Source organism: Thamnophis sirtalis, unplaced genomic scaffold, assembly GCF_051295495.1.
Source record: "Thamnophis sirtalis isolate CommonGarterSnake01/CBP01778 unplaced genomic scaffold, rThaSir2_p1.2 scaffold_3, whole genome shotgun sequence".
In the NCBI taxonomy this organism is placed as follows: domain Eukaryota; kingdom Metazoa; phylum Chordata; class Lepidosauria; order Squamata; family Natricidae; genus Thamnophis; species Thamnophis sirtalis.
This window is the reverse complement of record NW_028261383.1, coordinates 35,476,186-35,498,434: the sequence shown is the minus strand read 5'-3', so window position 1 is coordinate 35,498,434 and position 22,249 is coordinate 35,476,186. Positions and strand designations below refer to the sequence as shown.

The 22,249-nt window shown below is 43.9% G+C and overlaps 1 protein-coding gene across 1 annotated transcript in view; it reads right to left on the bottom strand.

Annotated features, from left to right (window-relative positions):
• LOC148047917 (SRSF protein kinase 3-like) overlaps positions 1-22,012 on the bottom strand; it is a 32,337-nt gene extending 10,325 nt beyond the window's left edge. The window contains exons 1-7 of the mRNA XM_087708668.1: positions 21,646-22,012; positions 16,371-16,460; positions 14,944-15,052; positions 9,448-9,535; positions 7,497-7,583; positions 3,655-3,762; positions 1,208-1,364 (exon numbers count right to left, since the gene is read on the bottom strand). Of these exons, the coding sequence (XP_087564794.1) occupies positions 1,208-1,364; positions 3,655-3,762; positions 7,497-7,583; positions 9,448-9,535; positions 14,944-15,052; positions 16,371-16,434 (613 nt within the window). The 5' untranslated portion in view covers positions 16,435-16,460; positions 21,646-22,012. The remainder of the gene's footprint in view (positions 1-1,207; positions 1,365-3,654; positions 3,763-7,496; positions 7,584-9,447; positions 9,536-14,943; positions 15,053-16,370; positions 16,461-21,645) is intronic.
• Positions 22,013-22,249: the final 237 nt, after the last annotated feature.

The window sequence follows — 22,249 nt, the reverse complement described above, 5'->3', positions numbered from 1 at the left end:
TATTTTTGTTTGGTGGAGTGATCATAGTTTGTAAAAGGAAAAGCAGTCTACTTGGGGGGGGGGGGGTTGGTAGCTATGTGAGAGCTGTGGTGTACCTAATGATTGGAATGAGCGATCATTCAAAACAAAGGCTGCCCAATTTAGGCTGCAAAATCCGGACAGCCACTAGACTAGATCACAGCAAAGAAATTGTTCAGATCTCTTGCAGCTGAAGTGTGGTGGCCTTCCTGTCCTCGAGACCACCCAGTGAAATCACTCATGGAACAGAGCCTGATTTAAAAATGCTATATGTCTCTGCATCTGGATACTGGTTCTTCCTGCCTAAAAGTAGGCTGGAGATCCAGAGCCCTCCTCCTGAATATGGACTCCAGTTCCTATCAGACCCAGGCTGGGTAGCATGGCTAATCATAGCAATAGCACTTAGACTTACATGTTGCTTCACAGTGCTCTACAGTCCCGTCTAAGCGGTTTACAGAGTCAGCCTCTTTCCCCCAACAATCTGGCTGCTCATTTTACCCACCTGGGAAGGATGGAGGGCTGAGTCAACCTTGAGCCTGGTGGGATTTGAACTGCAAAATTGCAGTCAGCAGAAGTAGCCTGCAGTACTGCACTCTAACCACTGTGCTACCGTGGCTAATCATCAGGGAAGATGGGAGCTGCAGTCCAAATACAGAAGGCCATAGGTAGGATTGCCTGAGAGCAGAATGATGCCTGGTCTCTTGGTTTTTGGTCTCTATTCCACCATTAGATGTTGATAAGAGCTGTGGTGAAGGTTATCCTCTCTGTATCTCCCATCATCTGCTATAGTGGAAATGCTTCACTGTGCCTAAAGGCTTGTTGGCTTAGGATGTATTCCTTACAGCAGGGGTGTCAAACCCAAGGCCTGGGGCCGGATCCAGCCTGCAGGTGCTTAGATCTGGCCTGCAGGGCTGTCCTGGAAACAGCGAAGGACTGGCCCGCGGTTCCTCTGCCAGCGAAAATGGAGCCTGGGCGTGGCGCCCGAGCCACCACAGGTACCTGAGACACAAATGACATCGAGCTGGCCGTGCCCACCTGGCCATGCCCCCTCCCCACCGAAGTCAAACACAGCCCTGATGTGGCCCTCAATGAAATCAAGTTTGACACTCCTGCCCTACAGAGGTCAAGAGCAGGCGCTTCTTACAAATTGCTCCCCCATTTCCCACTTGTTTCCCAAGGCCAAACATACCTCCTGCCCTGGGCTTGTGGCTTGAGCCCAGGCTGTGTTGAAAAGAAACCATGTTGTGCAGGTTTTCTTCGGTAACATACAGCAAGATGTTGTCTGGTTTGATGTCTGTGTGGATGATGCGACATTCCTTGTGCAGGAAATGTAAACCTTGGAGTATCTGCATTAGCCAGATGCGAAAGGCGGTCAGTGGCCTGATACCAGGTCAAGATAAAGACTCAGAAGTCAACCTTGATCCTTGGCCATGATCATCAGTCGGGTATATAATTTCCTTGGCCACAGGATAACAGCCTTCTTTTGTTGCCTGGTCCAGCTTTTAACCACCCAAAGACTAATCCTTTCTGTTTTACTTCTATACTCTAGACTGGTCTGTCCAGTGGTGGGTTGCAGGCTGTACGCCCTGGTACGGGCGTACCGGAGCCTGACCGGAGCACCGGATACTGTTCTGGTACGGTGCTCTGGAGGGTACTCCTTATCTATCTTTAAACTCTTCGACGCTTCCGCCCACGTGCACAGCACCTGTACAATGCTCCCTTGAGCAGCTGGAGCATCACAGAGGCTCGCAGAGGTGTTATTGTATGATAAGATGCATGCGTGCGCTGTGCGCGTTTATGTGGAGGACGCCGGGCCCCGGTACGGTTGCAATGGGATCTGGAACCCACACTGGGCCTGTCCCAGCGTTAACTAGAAAAGCTTTGCCTCTGTTTATAGAGCCGTGGTGGTGCAGTGGTTAGTGTGGAGTACTGCAGGCTACTTCTGCTGATCATCGGCTGCCAGCAGTTTGGCAGATTGAATCTCACCAGGCTCAAAGTTGACTCAGCCTTCCATCCTTCCCAGGTGGATAAAATGAGGACCCAGATTGTTGGGGGAAATAAGCTGACTCTGTAAACCGCTTAGAGAGGGCTGTAAAAGGACTGTGAAGCGGTATATAAGTCTAAGTGCTATTGCTATTTCTGAAAACTTATTTGTGTTTAAATTGTTTCAAGCCTCTGACTCTGATCAAACAAGTTTATAATGGCGATCCAGATTTTCCCTAGTGGTGACTAGCTCTAGGTCTAAAAGCCATAATGTGGCTGATTGATTGGTTTTGGCATGGCCATTGTGGTTTGCTAGCCATTGCTTACGGCTTAGCCGGTTGAGGGAATCATGCCAATTATGATTTAAACACATTCAGGATCAGCACAGCACATGAATAGAACAATCTCTGTGCCGATAACCAATGGTGAGCAGAAATAGCAATAGCAATAGCACTTATATACTTCTTCACAGTGCTTTACATCCTTCTCCAACAATCTGGGTCCTCATTTTACCCACCTCGGAAGGATGGAAGGTTGAGTCAACCTTGAGCCTGATGAGATTTGAATTGCCAAATTGCAGGCAGCCGGCAGGCAGCAGAAATAGCCTGCAGTACTATAGCAATAGGAGTTAGACTTATATACCGCTTCATAGGGCTTTCAGCCCTCTCTAAGCGGTTTACAGAGTCAGCATATTGCCCCCACAGTCTGGGTCCTCATTTAACCCACCTTGGAAGGATGGAAGGCTGAGTCAACCTTGAGCTGGTGAGATTTGAACCGCCGAACTGCAGATAGCAGTCAGCTGAAGTGGCCTGCAGTACTAACCTCTAACCACTGCGCCACCACGGCTCATACCTTGATACCTTGTCCTCAGTTGGGAATCTACTACAACACGGTCCCCAACCTTTGCAGCTCCAGAAGCCAGCAGTAGAAGTGGCAGTCAGGGGTGGAAGGAGATGCTTTAGTGTGTGCAACCTAATCCCGCACATGCGCAAATGGAGATCTGTGTGCTTGCCTGCCACTTGCACGGCCTGGTTTTCAACAGGCTGTGGACCGGTAGCGATCCATGGACCAGGGATTGGGGACTTCTGTACTAGCAGGTGTTTCCATTCCACAGGGGGAAAGCAGGAGAATAGGCATCCGGCTAGCCCCTCTGGGCATAAGATCCCCCCAAATTTAATGTACTGTCTCTGGTCCGGGTTATAGCCGTATATGTATGTGTCAACCAGTGGTACCAGGAGCAGCAGGTACCGTTCCGGTACGGTACTGCGGAGGGCCCTTCCTCCCGCCTTACCTGTATTTGACTCTATCGGGCCATTTGTGCACGCAGCATACAGCACCTGCGTGACGCTCTGCTGAGCAGCTGGGGAAGGGGTTGTGCACATGCACGTGCAGCGTGCATGCTTGTGGTGGATGCCTGGCCCCGTCGCAGCGTACCGGTTGCGACAGGATCCGGAACCCAACACTGGTGTCAACTTCTGCAGGATGCAAGGTGTAGTATTGTGACTGAAGTCCTACCTATTGTGTCCATGCCCACAAAGGAGGGGGTGACGCTTGAATCACCACGCCACCTCTGCCACTCCGCAGATCTTGGCGCACCCTCCCCCAACCGCTGCACCTTTTTGTCCTTCAGCTCTCGGATGAAGCTCTACTCACCTGGCGCATGGCCTTCTTGACAAAGGGCAGAGGGAGTCCTTGGGAGCCTCGGAAGCTCAGCAGAGTCTGGAGCGAAGGTCCCAGCAGTTCCATCACTAAGCATACATGTGGGGCCAAGTCAGGGATCCACTAACTGAGAAGGTTCCTCTAATGCTGAAGTTGCTCTAAAAGGGGGAGTGGGGAGGCATGAAGATGGGAGGGGCACTTTTTAGCATGGTGTACCTCCTAAAATGTCAGCTGAGACAGTCAAGGGCAAACCCAAGGCTATCAGTCTTGCTCCAGGCAAGACTTTGTGGTTTATTTATTTACACACTTGCAAAACCTAACTGCATTTTCTGGCTCTCGACAATTAAGGCTATAAAAAGACATTGTCTGTGGTCAGTTCTCTCTCTCAACCCTCTAAACAAATGGGGCCTTTATTTTTGTGAGATGTGGATAACAACAACAAGATATCATCATCTAGGAATTTTAGATTATTTTATTTCCCCCACCCCTCTCCATAGACTTCAGGGCAGCAATCAGGATGACTTCCTGCCTTTTAGCCTCACAAATGAGGTGGGCAACAGCACTTTGCCAACAGTCCTCAAATGAGGACAATTGGTGGTAGAATAGGAATTTAACAGAATAATAGAATTGGGGGCAATCTTGGAGGTCTTCTAGTCCAACCCTCTGCTCAATCAGGAAACAGTAGCACTTAGACTTATATACCGCTTCAGAGTGATTTACAGACCCCTCTAAGCAGTTTACAAAGTCAGCCTGTTGCCCTCAACAACCTGGGTCCGCATTTACCCACCTCAGAAGGATGGAAGGCTGAGTCAGCCTTGAACCAATCAGGATCGAACTGCCGGCAGCTGGCAGTCAGCAGAAGTAGCCTGCAGTAAAGCATTCTAACCAATGTGCCGCCATGGCTCAAACCCTACAGTACCATTTCAGACAAATGGTTGTCCAACCTCTTTGAATCTAGTTCTCACTGAGGCCGAAGTCCAGCTCTAAGTTGTGAATGATCCATCACTGGAGGTTTTTAAGAAGAGATTGGACAACCAAGTGTCTGAAATAGTACAGGGTTTCCTGCCTGAGAATAACAGAGTTGGAAAGAACCTTGGAGGTCTTCTAGTCCAACCCCCCTGTTGGACTAGGAAACCTCTGAGGTCCCTTCCAACTCTGTTATTCTGTTAAAATCTGTTCCCATGAATAGGTGGGTGCTCATTGCAGGAATCATTGATTATATTGACCATTGTAATGTTTTGGCTCTTCTGCATGTAATCTTGATTTCTTCTACTGTTATGTATTGAATGTATGTAGTCCTGTTAACTGTGCTAAAGTGAAACTAACCTTTAGATGACCCCAACTGTTAACTGTGCTAAAGTGAAACTAACCTTTAGATCAGTGTTTCTCAACCTTGGCAACTTGAAGATGCCCGGACTTCAATTCCCAGAATTCCCCAGCCAGCATTCGCATTCGCTGGCTGGGGAATTCTGGGAGTTGAAGTCCGGGCATCTTCAAGTTGCCAAGGTTGAGAAATACTGCTTTAGATGATCCCCAACTGTTAACTGTGCTAAAGTGAAACTAACCTTTAGATGACCCCAACTGTTAACTGTGCTAAAGTGAAACTAACCTTTAGATGACCCCAACTGTTTTTGAAGGGAAAATTAGAACATTTATATTTGGGTAGGCTTTTTCTAGTTCTATGATTGGTTAAGGCCTTGTGGCCCAGAGTATAAATCACAGGCATTTGCCTGCAGTTCCTCAGTTCCATTTTCGAGTCAATAAATACTGTTGCAGCAATGCTGGTCTGGTTCTTGCCTACTGAAACCCACTATATATCAATACCACTATTCTAGGCCACCCCACTTTGGGATTGCAGCAGGTTGAGATGTTGTTGAACAACACAAGTAAATTATTTAATGAAAGTTAAAAGATCTCCCATGCCTGTCTGCAGTTTTTCAGCCAAAGCTACAAAATCACTGACAGGAGGGAACAGACAGAGAAACCATATTTAGCCAAAGTTCCCTGTCAAGGACAGGCCACATTTGATGCGGCTCTTCCCTCACACTGTCTGCCCTGAGAGAGAAATTGCTCTTCTGTCAGGCTGCCACACAGAGGAAGGAGAACAGCTGCAGTGCGATTTCATCACCTCTCTGATGGGGTCAGCCATCTTGAGCTTTTTCCAAGCTGTCACCTGATCAGCAGCTCTTCTCCCAAGGACTGTTTTCATCTGGGGAAGTGTTCCAAGAAAGAGCTTGATTTCCCACCACCTTCTCCATCCTCACCTCTGCTCTCTTTCCTTTGGAATCTTATCTTTTGCAAATAAAGTCTGAGAGCAGATGCCATCTCCCTAATGAATCTGTCCAAACCACACACAACCACTTTCCCTGAATAGTTGTTGTTGTTTTTTAAATCAAGTGATATTTTAATTCCTCCCTTCAGTTTATTGATTGGCCGGGCTGGTCCCAGAAGATGGCCTTTTTCTGCAGTGGAACGTCTTCCCTTTGGAGGTTTAGAACGACCCCAACCCTGTTAACCTTTTGTAGGACCCGAAAAGTCTGGCTATGTTTCCGTGATTGGGGTTGCTGAATGTGTTAAGGGCCCCATTTCCTGACTGTATTGGTAATTAAATATCTTGCTCCTATGTCTATTTAATTAGGAAGTTTTTTTTAATATTTTTGGTTTTAAAATGTTTTTAGTCTTTTTAAAAGTAATATATTTATTTTTGAATGGTAAGCTGTCCAGAATCATTGACTGATGGGTGGCTATAAAATTTTAATAAATAAACTTCTATCTATCTATCTATCTATCTATCTATCTATCTATCTATCTATCTATCTCTATCTATCTATCTATCTATCTATCTATCTCTATCTATCTATCTATCTTCTATCTCTCTCTGTCTCTCTCTGTCTCTCTCTATTGATCTATCTGTCATCTATCATCTATCTATCCTGTTTCCCCAAAAATAAGACCTCCCCAAAAATAAGCCCTCCTGAAAATATTGCAACACAGCAGCAGCCATGAGGTGACCACGCTCGCCACCTCCTGCACCTCAAAAATAATAAGACCTCCCTGAAAATAAGGCCAAGTGTTTATTTGGGGGGGTGTCAAAAGAAAATAAGACCCTGTCTTATTTTTGGGGAAACACTGTCTGTCTGTCTGTCTGTCTGTCTATCTATCTATCTATCTATCTATCTATCTATCTATCTATCTATCTTTTTTTCTATCCATCCATCCATCCATCTATCTAATCCATCCCCATTATTAGCCTTTTCAATGTTAGCTCTCCCAATTTAGGATTTTCCAGATGTATGGAACTACAATTCCCATCAACAGTTCCCATCAGATAAGGAGTGTCATAGTCCATCATATCTGGAGAAGACTCGGTTGGAGGAGGAAGAGGCATTCAGAAAATGCAAGTCTGGCTTGGTGGCCTCGTGGTCCCAGTGTCAAGCCTGAAAGCCATCTTTTCCATTGGGCCTTCTGGCCTGCCACATTTTCTGCTGTGGGAAAATGGGAGGGGGGATTATATGGAGTATGGGTGAAATATAGTCTAAATAAAATGGCTTTCTCAGAGAGTCAAGGACAACTCGCCCTGCACCTGGAGTGGCGTGACTGGGAGGCATCTCCAGTTGGGACAGTGCCTGATTGGATCATGTGGGTGCTGGGCAGGGAGTTGAACTTTCAATTGGGTGGGGAAAACCTAGAAGCTTTCAGATTCGGGTTTTCCCAGATGTGCCAATATGGCATCTCTAGTGAAATGGAACTTTGAGGAAACTTGAGCCTCGGAGTCTTCTTTCATTGGGGATGTTACTTGGAACCCTGACAAGCTGTGTTATCAACCAAAGGATATGGAAACCATTTTCTCCGATCATTTTGAAATCATCTAAAAGGTGGATGATGTAATCGCTGCCTCGGTCTTTCCTCCTTTTGCTGTTTACCTGCCGAAAGAGGAAGAAGAAGAAGAAGAAGAAGAAGAAGAAGAAGAAGAAGAAGAAGAAGAAGAAGAAGAAGAAGAAGAAGAAGAAGAAGAAGAGGAGGAAGGAGAAGAAGAAGAAGGGTGAACCCAACAAAGAAAGCTACAGTCTTTTCTCTTTGTCATCCTAGAATTCAAAGCAGGGAACTCCTGCAGGCTTAGTTTACCGGAAGAGAGATTTGATTGAGGGTTAAGAAAGGCTTCTGGAAATGTAAGAGCAGCTTAGCAGGGAAAGTAAGTACCAGAGAGGTGGTGGATTTTACTCTCCTGGATGTGTTCCAGCAGAGGCTAGATAGCCATCTGTTGGGGATGCTTTAATTTAAATTCCTTCACTGAACAAAAGGTTGGACCGAATGACTCCTGCCAGCCGTATAATTGTACAGAATTTATGCAAATCACTCATTTTTTTTAAGAGTGTCTTGAACTTTCCTAGTTCTGCAGTTTAGGGATAATTGGAATCTAGATTTATATACACCAGCAGGCAGAGGAGCAATCCAGCTTGTTCTTTATGGAGCACCAAAAAGGTGGGCCTGTCCTTTTCATGCCGAGCTACCACTTAAGGCACACTGACTGAAGTTGCTGTAAATTATAAATATCTGGTTGGCCTCCGATGTTCTATAGGCCTCCACTGGAGAGGAGTAAGTGCCTGTCTCGACAAGCAGTGTGAATCAAGGCGGGATGAACAAGCAGGAATATCGGGATAGGCATCTTCCACTTTTTGCTGTTCAACAATCCTCCTGATGATTTCACCTGTGCTCCTCCTCAGCATCCCTCCGAGGTAGTTGAACATGCAAAGGATCAGGAGAAGATTCTGCAGGCCAGATGGGCCACCCTGATAGGCCAAAATAGACTTTGTGGGCCAGAGGTTTCCCCCATTCTTTATAGCTGTGTTTCTCAACCTTGGCAGCTTGAAGAGGGGTGGACTTCAACTCCCAGGCATGGCTGGCTGGGGAATTCTGGGAGTTGAAGTTTACCCCTCTTCAAGCTGCCAAGGTTGAGAAACACCGCTTTATAGATTCTTGAGATGGGAAACCAGATTGGGTTCATCCTGATTCATCCTGAAGAACGGTTGCAGGGATTGGATATGTCTACTCTATGAAATGGGACCTGGTGGCTCAGGGGCTAAGATGCTGAACTTGTTGATCAGAAAGTCGGCAGTTCAGCAGTTCGAATCCCTAGTGGTGCGTAACGGAGTGAGCTCTCGTTACTTGTCTCAGCTTCTGCCAACCTAGCAGTTCGAAAGCACGTAAAAAATGCAAGTAGAAAAATTGGAACCACCTTTGGTGGGAAAATAACAGTGCTCCTTGCACCTTCGGCATTGAGTCATGCCGGCCACATGACCATGGAGACATCTTCGGACAGCACTGGCTCTTTGGCTTTGAAACGGAGACGAACACCGCCCCCTAGAGCCGGAACTGACTAGCACGTATGTGAGGGAGAACCTTTACTTTTATCTTACTCTAGTGAAAAGAAAGACTAGGGAGTGGCATGATAACAGTGTTCCAACATTTGAGAATTGACACAAAGAAGAGGAAGGGATGTCAACCTATTTTCCAAAGCATCAAACTGTGAGACAGGAAACAATGGGTGGCAACTAATCAAGGAGAAAACCTGGAACTAGGGAGAAATTTCCTAACACTAAGAACAATTAACCAGTGGATGGGCATGCCTTCAGAGGTTGGGTGCTCCATCACTGGAGTCTTTTGAGAAGAGATTGGACAACCATCTGCCTGGAATGAAAAACAGTCTCCTGCATGAGCAGGGGGTTGGACTAGAAGACCTCCAAGGTCCCTTCCAACTCTATTATTCTGTTCTTCATTGATACTTACATAGCGAAGGAGCATGACTTCATCCAGGGCTGCCTCAGCAAAATTCTCCCCTCCTTTAGGTACCTTCACCGCCACACACCTCTTTTTCCTGAAATAAAACTCATTGCTTAAAACGAGAACAGAATAAAAGATCTTTTTTCTTGGCTTTGGGTTGCTTTGAATGCCATTGGCCGCTGTTTCAGACATCAGCCCACATTTCCTCATCTAGCTGTGGAAGTCCATTGATGAAGCCTGCTTTCAAGGGGCAACCTTTAGAGATAAATTGGGACGTGATGGTTTCCTTGAAATAATTGAATATTGAAGTGGATAGGTGTTGTAAGGTACAATACAAAGAGGACAGATATCTCTTAGCCAAACACAGAGTAGGAAATAGATATGTGGGAGGGGAATATGTGCTAGGCAGGTGTTAGATGCAAATAATCAGGTGCCTTCATTGGATTCAAAATGCAGAAGAGTTCATTATTTCCACCTTTACACAAAAATTGGGTCAAAGCTAAATTGGCCCTAGATGAGGGTCAATGGAATTCATGGAGGGCTGGACTTGGGTCTCTTGTGGCAACCCAAGGATTCCAAACTGATGACATGTTTAACTCTGCCCTTCCAGTTCAGCCTGCTTTTCTTACAGCAAGATAGACATCTCACCAGGGAGAGGGAGGTATCTATTAAGGATGCCTCTGTTGCAAAAAGGGAAAGTCTCTCAGGTCTGTACTTCCTCTGCTGCTCCCAAGATTTCAGCACCCACTAATATCTGGTTCCCTAAACCTTTCCCAGCACTGAATCCAGAGGAAAATGTCAGACCCTCTTATTTTAAAGGATTGAACTGTTCTAGGAAAGCAAAGCCTAGGATTCCAATTTCCCTTGTAGCCTGATATGAACGTATTCCCTGTACCCAGGTAGACCAGACAGGAAACACAATTGGATGAGTTAATTCTATTTTATTATAAGGCCAGGGGTGGGCTGCTGGGAGTTTGCAGGGGTTTGGGAGAACCTCTAGCTAAGATTCTGTGCAGTTTGGAAAAACCCCAAATCCCACTCCTGGCTGGCTCCACCCACTCTGCCCCGCCCCTGCCCTGCCGCAGGAATCCCCAGGTGACCCATTTGGGATGCAGGTAAGTGCAGGGTGCACACGGAGGCTCAGAGAGGGTGAAAAATGGGCCTACCGGAAGTTTGGGAAGGCCAGAAACGGGCCTCCGGAGCCTAGGGAGGCCGTTCTTGCCCTCCTGGAGACTCAAGGAAAGTTTCTGGAGCCCAGGGAGGGCAGAAAGCACACACACCCCGCCGTGGGGCAGGAGGCCAACTAGGCTAAGCCCATCATGGCCACACCAACCCAGTAACTGGGCTAAATGTTTGAATGTTTGAATCCCACCCCTGTATAAGGCTACACTAATAGAATCTTGCACATCTGAAAGAACAAATCTCCTGCTTGAGAACCTGGGCAGGGGGTATCCTTCTGAATTTCTTTCTTTGCCCATTATGCAGCTGTGTATAAGACCCACCAAGGTTTTAAAGAGGCAATTTTTAAAAAGGTTTTGCACTCTGCAAACCTCCCAAAAACAGTCCATTTTTTGCAAAAACGGGCCCATTTTTTGCCCACAAAAGGGCATGGATAGCCTTCAGAAAGCTTATAGAGTGCTCCTGGGGGCCGGGGGGGGGGCAAAATTGAGCAAAAAATGGCCCATTTTATGCTCCTATCTGCCCTCCCCAGTCCCCAGGAGCTCTCTGAAAGCCTCCTACAAACTATGCAGGGCCATTTTGGTGAAAGGGGTGGGGTTTCGGAGGCAGAAAATGCTGTATTCAGTATATAAGACGCACCCAGATTTTCAGCCTCTTTTTGGAGGAAAAATGGTGTGTCTTATGCTCTGAAAAATACGGTAAGTCACTCTTCCAGCCAGTTTAAGAAAGGCATTGCCGAGTTCTTCAGCCTTTCCTCTAGTTCTCAGGTTCCAATGCTGGGTTAAGGTTGCTTCAAATGAAGAACATAAAGCACTTTCAATCAGATGTCTCTGTGCAATTATTCCATCCTTTCCTGCTAGGTGGATTGTTTTGAGATGAAGGCATAAAAAAGGATGGTTGAAGAAATAGGAAGACATCTATTACGGTGATGGAATGTAGGAAGGAGTGGCTGCATTCCAGAGGGCAAAAAGACAGCAAAGACAGTTTGGTCAGGAGAAAGAGAATTAAGAAGGTTCCTCCCTAGGAATTCTCATAATAATATGTATAGTGATGCAAATAGTTGCTTTAGATTGGCAAGATTCTGTCTGTAGGTGAGGAACAATAAAGGAAACTGCTCTGAAGTAATTCTATGTGTCTTCCTTGGTTCTTGTACCTGACAGTTGCTGACAGAAAACAACATTGCCTGGCCAATCCACACAGTTACTGAGTGAGACAGAACAATTGCATAATAAAAAGGTCTATCTGGAAGCATATTTGATGTGTATTCGGGTCTTTTCCCATGTAAGATTGAGATTGTCTTGGCAACGTTTCGGCGAGGTCTCACACAAACACAAAGCCGAGAACATCAGCCTGAAGAAAAAAAGAAAAAACTTCCTCCCTTTTCCAGCACCTTAAAGCTACAGGACATGAAATTAATTTTGAAGGAACCATGTTAATCTCCAAAACTGAACACTTCAACAAGAGAATAATTATGGAAGGCATCGAAATAGAGAAACACCCCCACAACATGAATAAAAGTGACGATACCTCCCACCTACCAGACATCTGGAAACCAGCCCTGGTAAATAAACGAGCCCCACCGACCACCCAGGCCGTTACAACACAAAACAACAACGGACCCACAGCCAGCACCAATCAGCACCAATCTACCAATCATGATACAGCCACACATCATATCAATCCACTTACTGAAACAACGTCTGCACTCCACACACCCCACCAAGATTTATAGAAAGACGGCAGCTCTGGCCACGCTTTAAGCCAAAAACACCAACCTGAAGATGGCGAGTGAGACCTCGCTGAAACGTTGCCAAGACAATCTCAATCTTCCATGGGAAAAGATCCGAATACAACAAGACCAGCATACCTACACCCGTGAAAATCTACGAAAACATGTGTGTGTGTGTGTGTGTGTGTGTGTATACATAAATACATGCATGGATACATACATACATACATACATACATACATACATACATATATATATATAAATGAATGATTTTCAGAAAAGTGTTTTTCCCTCACACCAAGTGAGTTTCCTTCAATCTTTGGCAAAAGAAGTTTTATGCAAGTTTAAGGACTTAAAAACAATTTTAGTTTGGAATAAACAGCCATAGTGTGGTTAGAATGTTTATTTTGGAACATTTAAAACAGGTTAAGGAGTCAGATTGTTTTGAAATAAGTGTTTAAAATTAATGACAAGAATTCTTCCTGTGGAAAAAGTCTGTTGATCAAAAAATAAAAAAAAACACCATAAAATGGGATTTTGAAGGTTGGACATTGGAGAGAACCAGAAGCAAAGATTATAAATAAAAGAGAAAAGATTGACTAATAATGTTTGAGCAATGTAACTTTGGAAGAATTCAAAGATATTTGGGGACTACGCACTCAGAAATTATTTTTAAGATTGTCTGCTGTCATAAAACTTGATTCAAAAGGAATTATAGAAGAGGAACTGGTTTTACTGGATAAGACAGAGACTAAGGTTTATTCCAATGTGGATTTTAAAATGACAGGTTATTATAATGAGATGAAAACAATGTCACACTGGAGTTACAATAAAACTAGCTGATGACTTAATAATTAAAAGGGATGTGCAAATAATATATCACAAGAAATGACTCGGATAACTATTTTGGATGTACAAACAAGTGTTAAAGTTTTAAAGAACAATGAAAAGAAATCAAGTTCTGGGACATTATTTCAAGAGATTGGAGATGACGATAATTAAAAGCAAAGGAAAAAGTACAAAGTTAATTTATTTGATTGAAGTTAAAGTATATATGTTGTTGTTTCTAGCAACTCTTAATGGACTTTTTTTGCTGATAAATTACAAGCGTTTAAAGATTTGTTTATAGACACAAGCTGAGATAGAGGAAGAAGAGACTTTTCATTCTATTTTCAATAGTATCAGAGAAAGTGCTAAGTTACTGAAATTGTTTCTACTTGTCAAGATGAAGAGGGAATTCATGTGTATCTATCTTCTTTTTTCTTTACTGTGTATATTTCTTCTTTCTTTTAAATATTTTTCCTTGCACTTTTTCCCTTTTACTCTTTTACATTGTTCTTAGTTCTAAACTTTAATAAACATTAATTTTAAAAAATGAATGATTGTCAGTCAACCTGAGTAATTCTCAGTGAGTGATGATGACACAGAACCATGGAGGCTCAATGGTTAGAACCAATAGTGGGATTCAATTTTTTTTTACTGCTGGTTCTGTGGGCGTGGCTTGGTAGGCATGGCTTGGTAGGCGTGGCAGGGGAAGGATACCGTAAAATCCCCATTTCCTCCCGATCAGATGGGACTCGAGAGGCAGAGAATAGGTGGGGGCGGGGGCGGTCAGAAGTGGTATTTACCGGTTCTCCAAATACTCAAAATTTCCGCTATCAGTTCTCCAGATCTGGTCAGAATCTGCTGAATACCACCTCTGGTTAGAACGCAGTATTGCAGGCTAATTCTACCAATTGCCAGCAGTTCAAGTCTTACTGGCTCAAGGTTGACTCTCCATCCTTCCGAAGTTGGTAAAACCCAGATTGTTGGGAGCAATATGCTGACTCTGCATACCGCTTAGAGAGTGCTATAAAGCACTGTGAACTGGTATATAAGTCTGCGATTGCTATTGCTTCTCCAACAGGCGTCTCCCAAAAGTATTAGGGTCCCAGAATTCTCTAGTCAGCATGAAGATACTAAATTGAGGAAGGTAAATTTAATATAATCTTTCTAAGGGCAGGAGACCAGATACCGCTATCTTCTAAGAAATCCATACACTCTTGTAATAGGAAAATAAGAGGGGGTGTGTACACAGGGGCATCTTGACAGCATTATGGGCCCCTGGGCAAAGCAGTGCACTGGGGCCCCTACAGCAACTACTCACAGGAATAAAAATGTAAATTGTCAATAAAATTAAGTATATATTTTCATGTTAGTATTAATTAAAAAATGACATGAAATGTAATCAATATGTTGCTGTATTTATATGATACAAGGTGCATTGAAGGGTTAACATACACAGATTAGTATGGGCACACTATGCTCATAGGGCCCATGGGCAATTGCCCATCAGGCCCATACGTTAAGAGAGCCCTGGGTGTTCACCTCTGTCCTTTCTCTGTAAGGTTCACAAAGGAACTGGCACCACCACTTCACGGTTTCGAACACCAATCTTCTCTTACACCCACACTGGAATTAAAACTATTTTCCTTGCCGTAAAAATGATTTCCGTCAAGTCTATAACCCTTCTTTAATAGCCGAATGCATACTTATCACTTTCTATGGGTTATTATCAAAAAGTTAATTAAGATCTGGTCGTTCTGTTTACTCACCCAGCATCTTGGCAAAGCCAGACTGTTGAGAAGTACCCGTAGCCCAGATTTTGGACCACGTGATATCTTCCATTGAAGGTCTCTCCTTTCTTCACCGGATAGTAGCCGTCTGCAAAAAAAAGGGAAGCAGGGATCACTAGGTTACTACAGGTAGTTTTCCACTCACAACCATCCATTTAGCAGGGGTGGGTTCCTGCCAGTTCTAACCTCTTCTATAGAAGAGGTTTCACAAATCTATAGAGCCGTTTAGAACCAGTTCCAGCTCCCTCCCCCCGCCCATCCGCACATCATCAAGATGAAGAGCGAGAGGAGGAATTCTGGGAGTTGAAGTCCACAAGTCTTAAAGCTGTCAAGTTTGAACACCCTGGGTTTTTTTTCTAAAGGGTTAGGGGTGCAAGGGCCTTGTAACTTGACAGCTTTAAGACTTGCACACTTCAATGCCAGAGTTCCTGAGCCACATGACTGGAGGAGGAATTCTGGGAATTGAAGTCCACAAGTCTTAAAACTGTCAGGTTTGAAGACCCTTGGGGTTTTCTTTCCTAAAGGGTTAGGGGTGCAAGGGTCTTGTAACTTGACAGCTTTAAGACTTGCATGCTTCAAATGTCGGAGTTTCTGAGCCAACATTTTGGTTGCTAAACAAGAGATTGTTAAGTGAGTTTCACCACATTTTACAAGTTGGCCACGCCCACCCAGTCACATGACTGCCAAGCAATTTCCACTCGGTCACCTGGCCAGCAAGCCACTCCCACAAAGCAGGCCACACCTACAGAAGAGGTTCTAAAAAAGTTGAAACCCACCACTGCCATTTAGTGAATCTTCAAAGTTACAGCACTGAAAAATGTGACCAATGTAGCATCCCTGCTCTCACCTGATCAACATTTGGTTGCTCGACATCTGGTGTGTATTTACAATGGTTACGCAGCATCGTGGGGTCATGCTAAGCATAGTCAATGAGAAAACCACGATTCTTTTAACAACTGCATGACTCACTTAACAACCGCCTTGCTTAACAATGGAAACTCTGGATTCAATTCTGGTTGTAAGTGGAGGATCCCTTAGAGGAGACATCCAAAGGCTGGTTGCTTAGTTTTACAAGGATGTATAGTTCAGAATATAACAAGAAGCCCCTTCTGCAATGAGATTAATGTGAAGGTAATTTAAGACGATTCTCAGATGCACAGTGAACTTGCTAATTATGTTTATCTTGTCTCTCTAAGATTGTCTGTGTGTGGCACTGGGGTGGGCTGCTGTGGGTTCGCACGGGTCACAACCTTGAAACGGAGATGAGCACTGCCCTCCTATAGTCAACAACAACTAGCGGTGTAAAATCCACCGAGACTCCTTTCCTTCCTAATGTAGCCACAGCTCTGCCATCTACCTCAAGGGTTGGTTAATCCAAGACTAAGCAGGATTTGTTTGCAACTCACCTTCACCAGAGGTCAAAGAGGGATCCTCCATGGCACACCCCTTGAAGGAGAAGAGTTCCTGCATCTGTTCAGGCTGAGAAGGTTTTACACCTAAGGCCAGAAGGAGTTCAACCCAGTCAGTTGTACGTTGACACTTACCAGGAGCAAGAAAAGACACGCACACATGGACACGCACACGCACCTGCAGCTCCCAGCCTCTTCTAAAGGATAGCTACACACTTAGTAACTAGATGAAAGGGATTATCAGGAGTGATCAGTCTGGATTTCATGGCTATGCACAACTTCTGAGCCCCTTTTATTGCAACCTTCCTAGGCCTTTTGTCCAAACATAATGACATAAAAAGGAACGCAGTGGCTCAGTGGCTAAGACGCTGAGCTTGTCGATCAGAAAGGTTGGTTCGAATCCCTAGTGCCGCGTAACAGAGTGAGCTCCCATTCCTTGTCCCAACTTCTGCCAATCTAGCCATTCAAAAGCATGTAAAAATTGCAAGGAGAAAAATAGGGATCACTTTGGTGGGAAGGTAACAGCGTTCCATGCACCTTCAGCGTTTAGCCATGTCCGCCACATGACCACAGAGACGTTTTCGAACAGCGCTGGCTCTTTGGCTTTGAAACGGAGATGAGCACCGCCCCCTAGAGTCAGGAACATCCAGCACATATGTACAAGGGGAACCTTTACCTTTATCTTTAATGACATAAAAAAGGAAAGTAGGGTTTTCTGCCATGTTGAGAAGGAAATACTTGGAATCTGTGGTGCAAATCCTAAAATAACTTTAATTTTATCCCAAAAGATACAAGGGCACGCGATTTCTGCCCTATTGCCAAGGAAGTCCCTAGGAGTCAAATTCAAACAAGACATTAGGCTTTTGAGCGGCAATGAAGGGTTAAGGGACTGGACTGATACCAGAAAGTTCCCCATTTGAGTCCATCCTCAGCATTGGAAGTCTTGGGTCCTGTCCTTCTGCCTCGTAGGAAGGCTGCAGATTCTTCTGCAGAAGAGTCGCTTCAAAGTAAGCCTGTTGGGTGTTTTCTGTTCCCAGGTTCATTTCCCCACCAGGAATAAAATTGTCAGGGCAAAGGGCAACTAGGCAAACCAGGCTGCTATACATCACAGCTCATTTCCACCTCAAGGATGAGTGAGCCACAGGAAGTTGGACTCGATGGTCTGAATGAGTTCTACGGTATGATCCTATTATCTTAATATTGCAGTATCTGTGACACTTAAGATGCTCGTAGATTGATAGAAGTTGATGAGGACTTGCTATAGTTTCCTTTTTTCTTACTTTTTATTTTGTTTGTGCAAACTTCACATCTTTGCAACACCTTACATTTTTTTACATATCTGTTGCGATTCTTTTATCTATACAAATAAATATTTTAAAACTATAACTTTATATATGTGTGCATTTATATTATTTCATACATTTTTTTTCATGCTATATATAATATTCTATATATTAACAGTCTTTATTACATTTGAGTCGTTTTGCATGTTTATTTGCTATAGTCTATCTCATATTTCTATCTTTTAATAATTTTCCGGTTTTGTATTGCTTATTAATTTGTTGATCTTTCTTCCTTTTTTTTGATTTCCTGCTTCCCCCTCCCCTTTCCTCTAGCCCAGTGTTTCTCAACCTTGGCAACTTGAAGATGTCTGGACTTCAACTCCCAGAATTCCCCAGCCAGCGAATGCGGAGTTGAAGTCCAGACATCTTCAAGTTGCCAAGGTTGAGAAACACTGCTCTAGCCAATTATACAATAAATCCCATACGGAGTAATATTCAGATTCTTCTTTCTCGTTCAGTTCTTTCGTGAGCCTATCCATCTCTGCACATTCCAATATTTTTTGTATTACATTTTCTTCTGTTGGTGTATAATTATTTCTCCAGTTTTGTGCAAATGTAATTCCAACTGCTGTGATCATGTGCAGAATTAAGCATCTAATATTTTTTTCATAATTTCCTTTTATAATTCATAACAAAAATAATTCAGGTTTTAGTGCAATTTGGTGTGTAGTAATCTCCTCTACCCAATCTTTTATTTTTTCCCCAATATTTTTTCACAGATGTGCAAATCCATCACTGGGCTTCCTACAGTTTCTTTCAATCAATCAATCAATCAATCAATCAATCAATCAGAATAGAGATGGAAGAGATCTTGAAGGTCTTCTAGTCCAACCTCCTGATCAAGCAGGAGACCCTATGCCCATGTTGGAGGACACATGGCATGCGTGCCAGAGGTGACACCCAGAGCCCTCTCTGTGGGCATGCGCACTGTTGACAGTTGCTCTTTTGGTTTCCGGCACGCACATGTGCACTTGCCAGCTGCTCTTTGCAGGCACCGGAGTGCTGGAAAACGGCCTGAAAACGGCCAAAAAAGCAGCCAAAAAACAGGGCAATTTTGGGGGGCCATTTTCAAGCCATTTTTTGACCCAGAATGGCAGAAAAATGGTCTGAAAATGGCCTGAAAAATGGCCAAAAACAAAAGAACCAGGCATACGCGCACCAGCCAGCTGGTCTTCAGTTTTCTGGTGCTCTAGGGCACATACATGCACGCACATTCCGGTTTGGGCACTGGGTGCTGAAAAGGTTTGCCATCCCTGCCCTATATCCTTTCAGACAAGTAGCTGTCCAGACTCTTCTTAAGAACCTCCAGTGATGAAAAAGGATTCACAATTTCTGAAGGCAAAGCTGTTCCACCGGTTAATTGTCCTCATTGTTAGGAAGTTTCTCCTTAATTCCAGGTTGCTTCTCTGGTGGGGTTCTTTTCATCCATTATTGCTTGTCTTGCCTTCTGGTGCTTTGGAGAATCATTTGACATCCCCCCCCCTCTTCTTTATGGCAGCCCCTCGAATACTGGAAAGCTGCTATCATGTCACTCCTAGTCCTTCTTCTCTTTAGGCTGGACATACTCAATTCCTGCTACGGTCCTTCATATGTTTTAATCTCCAAGCCTTTAAACATCTTAGTTGCTCTTTTTCCAAAGCCTCAAGATCTTTTTTATAAAGTTGTGACCCAACTGGATGTGGTATTCCATGCGTAGACCATCTTCCATTTATCACAGAATTATGGAATTGAAAACAGCCACTAGGCTGGCCATTGAGACCAGCCCTCCCCACCAAAACCCACAAATGTACGGTCACACAATCCAATTTCTAATGCAATGCAATGCAACAGGCATCGAGAGTTACCGTATTTTTCGGCGTATAAGATGCACCTTTCCCCCTCAAAATAGAGGGTGAAAATCTGGGTGCGTCTTATACACTGAATACAGCATTTTTGGCCTCCTGAAACTCTGCCCCCTTTGCAAAAATGGTTGTGCATAGCCTTTAGGAGGCTTTCAGAGTGCTCCTGGGGGCTGGGGAGGGCACAAATGAGCGAAAAACAGGCCATTTTTTGCTCATTTTTGCCCCCCCCCCATGAACATTCTATAAGCCTCCTAAAGGCTATGCATGCCCTTTTTTTTTTTTACTAAAATCGGGCCCATTTTTGCAAAAAACAGGCCATTTTAGGAGGTCTGCAGAGTGCAAAACCTTTTTTAAAAAATTTGCCTCATCAAAATTTTGGTGCATCTTATACTCCGGTGCGTCTTATACTCCGAAAAGTACCGTACATTTTCCCACACTCTTTCTACCATTTTCACAATGTTTTTGTCCATTAGCCGACTTCTATCGCTTTGAGTTCCGGAACAGGCCTGCTGGGGAGCTCACAGCAGCAGTTATTTCAAGGGTTTGCATGCAAATGAGAGCAGGGAAAGTCTAGCCATCGCTGCTCTCTGCTGCAGGGACCTGGAACAATACCAGAATGAGATCTCAGGTTCTTTGGGTTCTCTGGCTGGATTTTTAGAAAGATTAGAGAAGATTACAAGGAAAGGGCCCCTTCATTACTGTTGGGAAGCTTGGCTGATCTAGTAAGTTGTGTCAGTCAACTTGGACTCCCATTTCCAAAGCAGAAGAACAATGGAACTCACGCATTCCCTATTTAACCTGTTCTGATTACCTATTCAGCTCTATCAGCCTTTAGTGGAGGGAGAGCTTGGCTTGAAAGTAAATCTGGGTTAACATTGGGAAATAATTTGTGGCGATAGCTATTTCATCTCTAAATCATGAGACACATGGAATAAAACCTCAGTTGACTAGAGCATTGGAAGAGGAGGAGGAGGCTCTGTTACATGATCCAAATGTCCATTAAATACAAATTTACGTTATTTGCATCAATTTATATCGTGTTTCCATAATTTAACAATAATATTTGCGAATGGTTTCACTATCACAATATTGTGGTGCCGTGTATGTTTTTATTTCTATAATAATCTACTGAAGGTCACAAGATTTTAAACAGTGTATGTATTGTTCTGTATTCTGTATTCAATTAATAAAACCCATTTTTTTAAAAAATCAAGGACTTCTTTTTTAAATTGATTTTTTTACTGCTTATGTGTCATTTGGCCTAGAGGAACAAATTTTAAAAAATCTTTTTTTAAAAAAAGCGTTTTATTAATTGAATACAAATATAAATAAAAGCCACCCCCCAAAATCACTTTTGCTTTAATGTGAAATGGAAGCAGTATGAATAAAAACATTGTCTCTTGAATATCAAGTCTACCAAAGCTATTTGCTGCATTATAAAATCTAAAGTCAGACTTCGATCACTTTATTGATCAGTATTATTGATCGGTTACTGATCAATTTATTTGATAAACAAACAAATAAATAAATTGAGATTAAGAACATTTGAGCCCAAAATTCATTCCAACCCTGATTATGCCTCCCAATGTTTGCCATTAAGAAACACACTAGATCAGGGTTCACCAACCTTTCGGACCTCAAGGACCACTAAATTCATAGTTTTAAATCCCATGGACCACTAATATGATTTTTTAAAAAAAAGATAAATAGTATTTAGTGCAATATAAAAAATGCAAATTATTTTTCTCAAGACCACCAAAAATTTCTCACAGACCACCAGTTGGTGACCACTGCGCTAGATGGTAAGTGGACTTCCCAATAAAGAGCATATGGTGGGCTGTCATTTGTCTGACAAGGTGGCTGAATTCCCCCCCCTCCCCGTATGCTAAATAAATCCATGTAATTAGGTAGCAAAATCAAGAGGTTTGACACCTAAAGAAACGGGTCATTCTTGCAGGCAAGCCAACTGTAACCCAGGAGCTTCTGAAGTTCTCAATGATCCATGTTTGTCTTCCTAAGACTGGAAACAGGTCCTGGTGACGGACCAGGTTATCTTCCACTAAAACCCAGCAAATGCATGAAACTTACGTCTTCTGCAGTGTCAGGATGGTATCCCAGCTCATTCCCCAGATGCGCCCTTTAAGCAGATTGGGGGGTGGGTGGGGGGAGACCACTTCCTGATCTGCCAGGCTTTGCAGCTTTGGGGAGTATCATCCAAGAAGCTTTTGCCTGCTTCTCTTTTTAGCCTCTGGGAAGAGGCTCAGCTGGAAAGAGAGAGAGGGAGGGTCGTCCCAAATCCCCATAGCATAGCTGTGTCGATGAGAAAGAGTTTGGATTGGACTGCGCTCAAGTCTCCAATGCAACTCCGGGCCAGGACAGCTGGGAAGTTCTCCTTTTACCATTCCTTCTCGTCGCTCCGCACCTGTTGCCACGGCTTCCTGCTTTGCTCTCTAATATTTTCCTGGCTCTGTTGCTGCTTTGCTGCCAAAGCAAAATCTGGAATCTCCCGGGTGGGTATTTATAGATCAGCATTTACAGATAGCCGGGAGAGAAATGCAAACTTTTACGCTGTACAGTTGGCTGACTCTCACCCTCGAGCTATTTTTTCCTGTATGTCCATGAGAGGAGAAAGGCACACGGAGCCCCCCCTAGGCAGAGGTCTTGCTGCAGCCCATAGGCCACTGATGGCTAA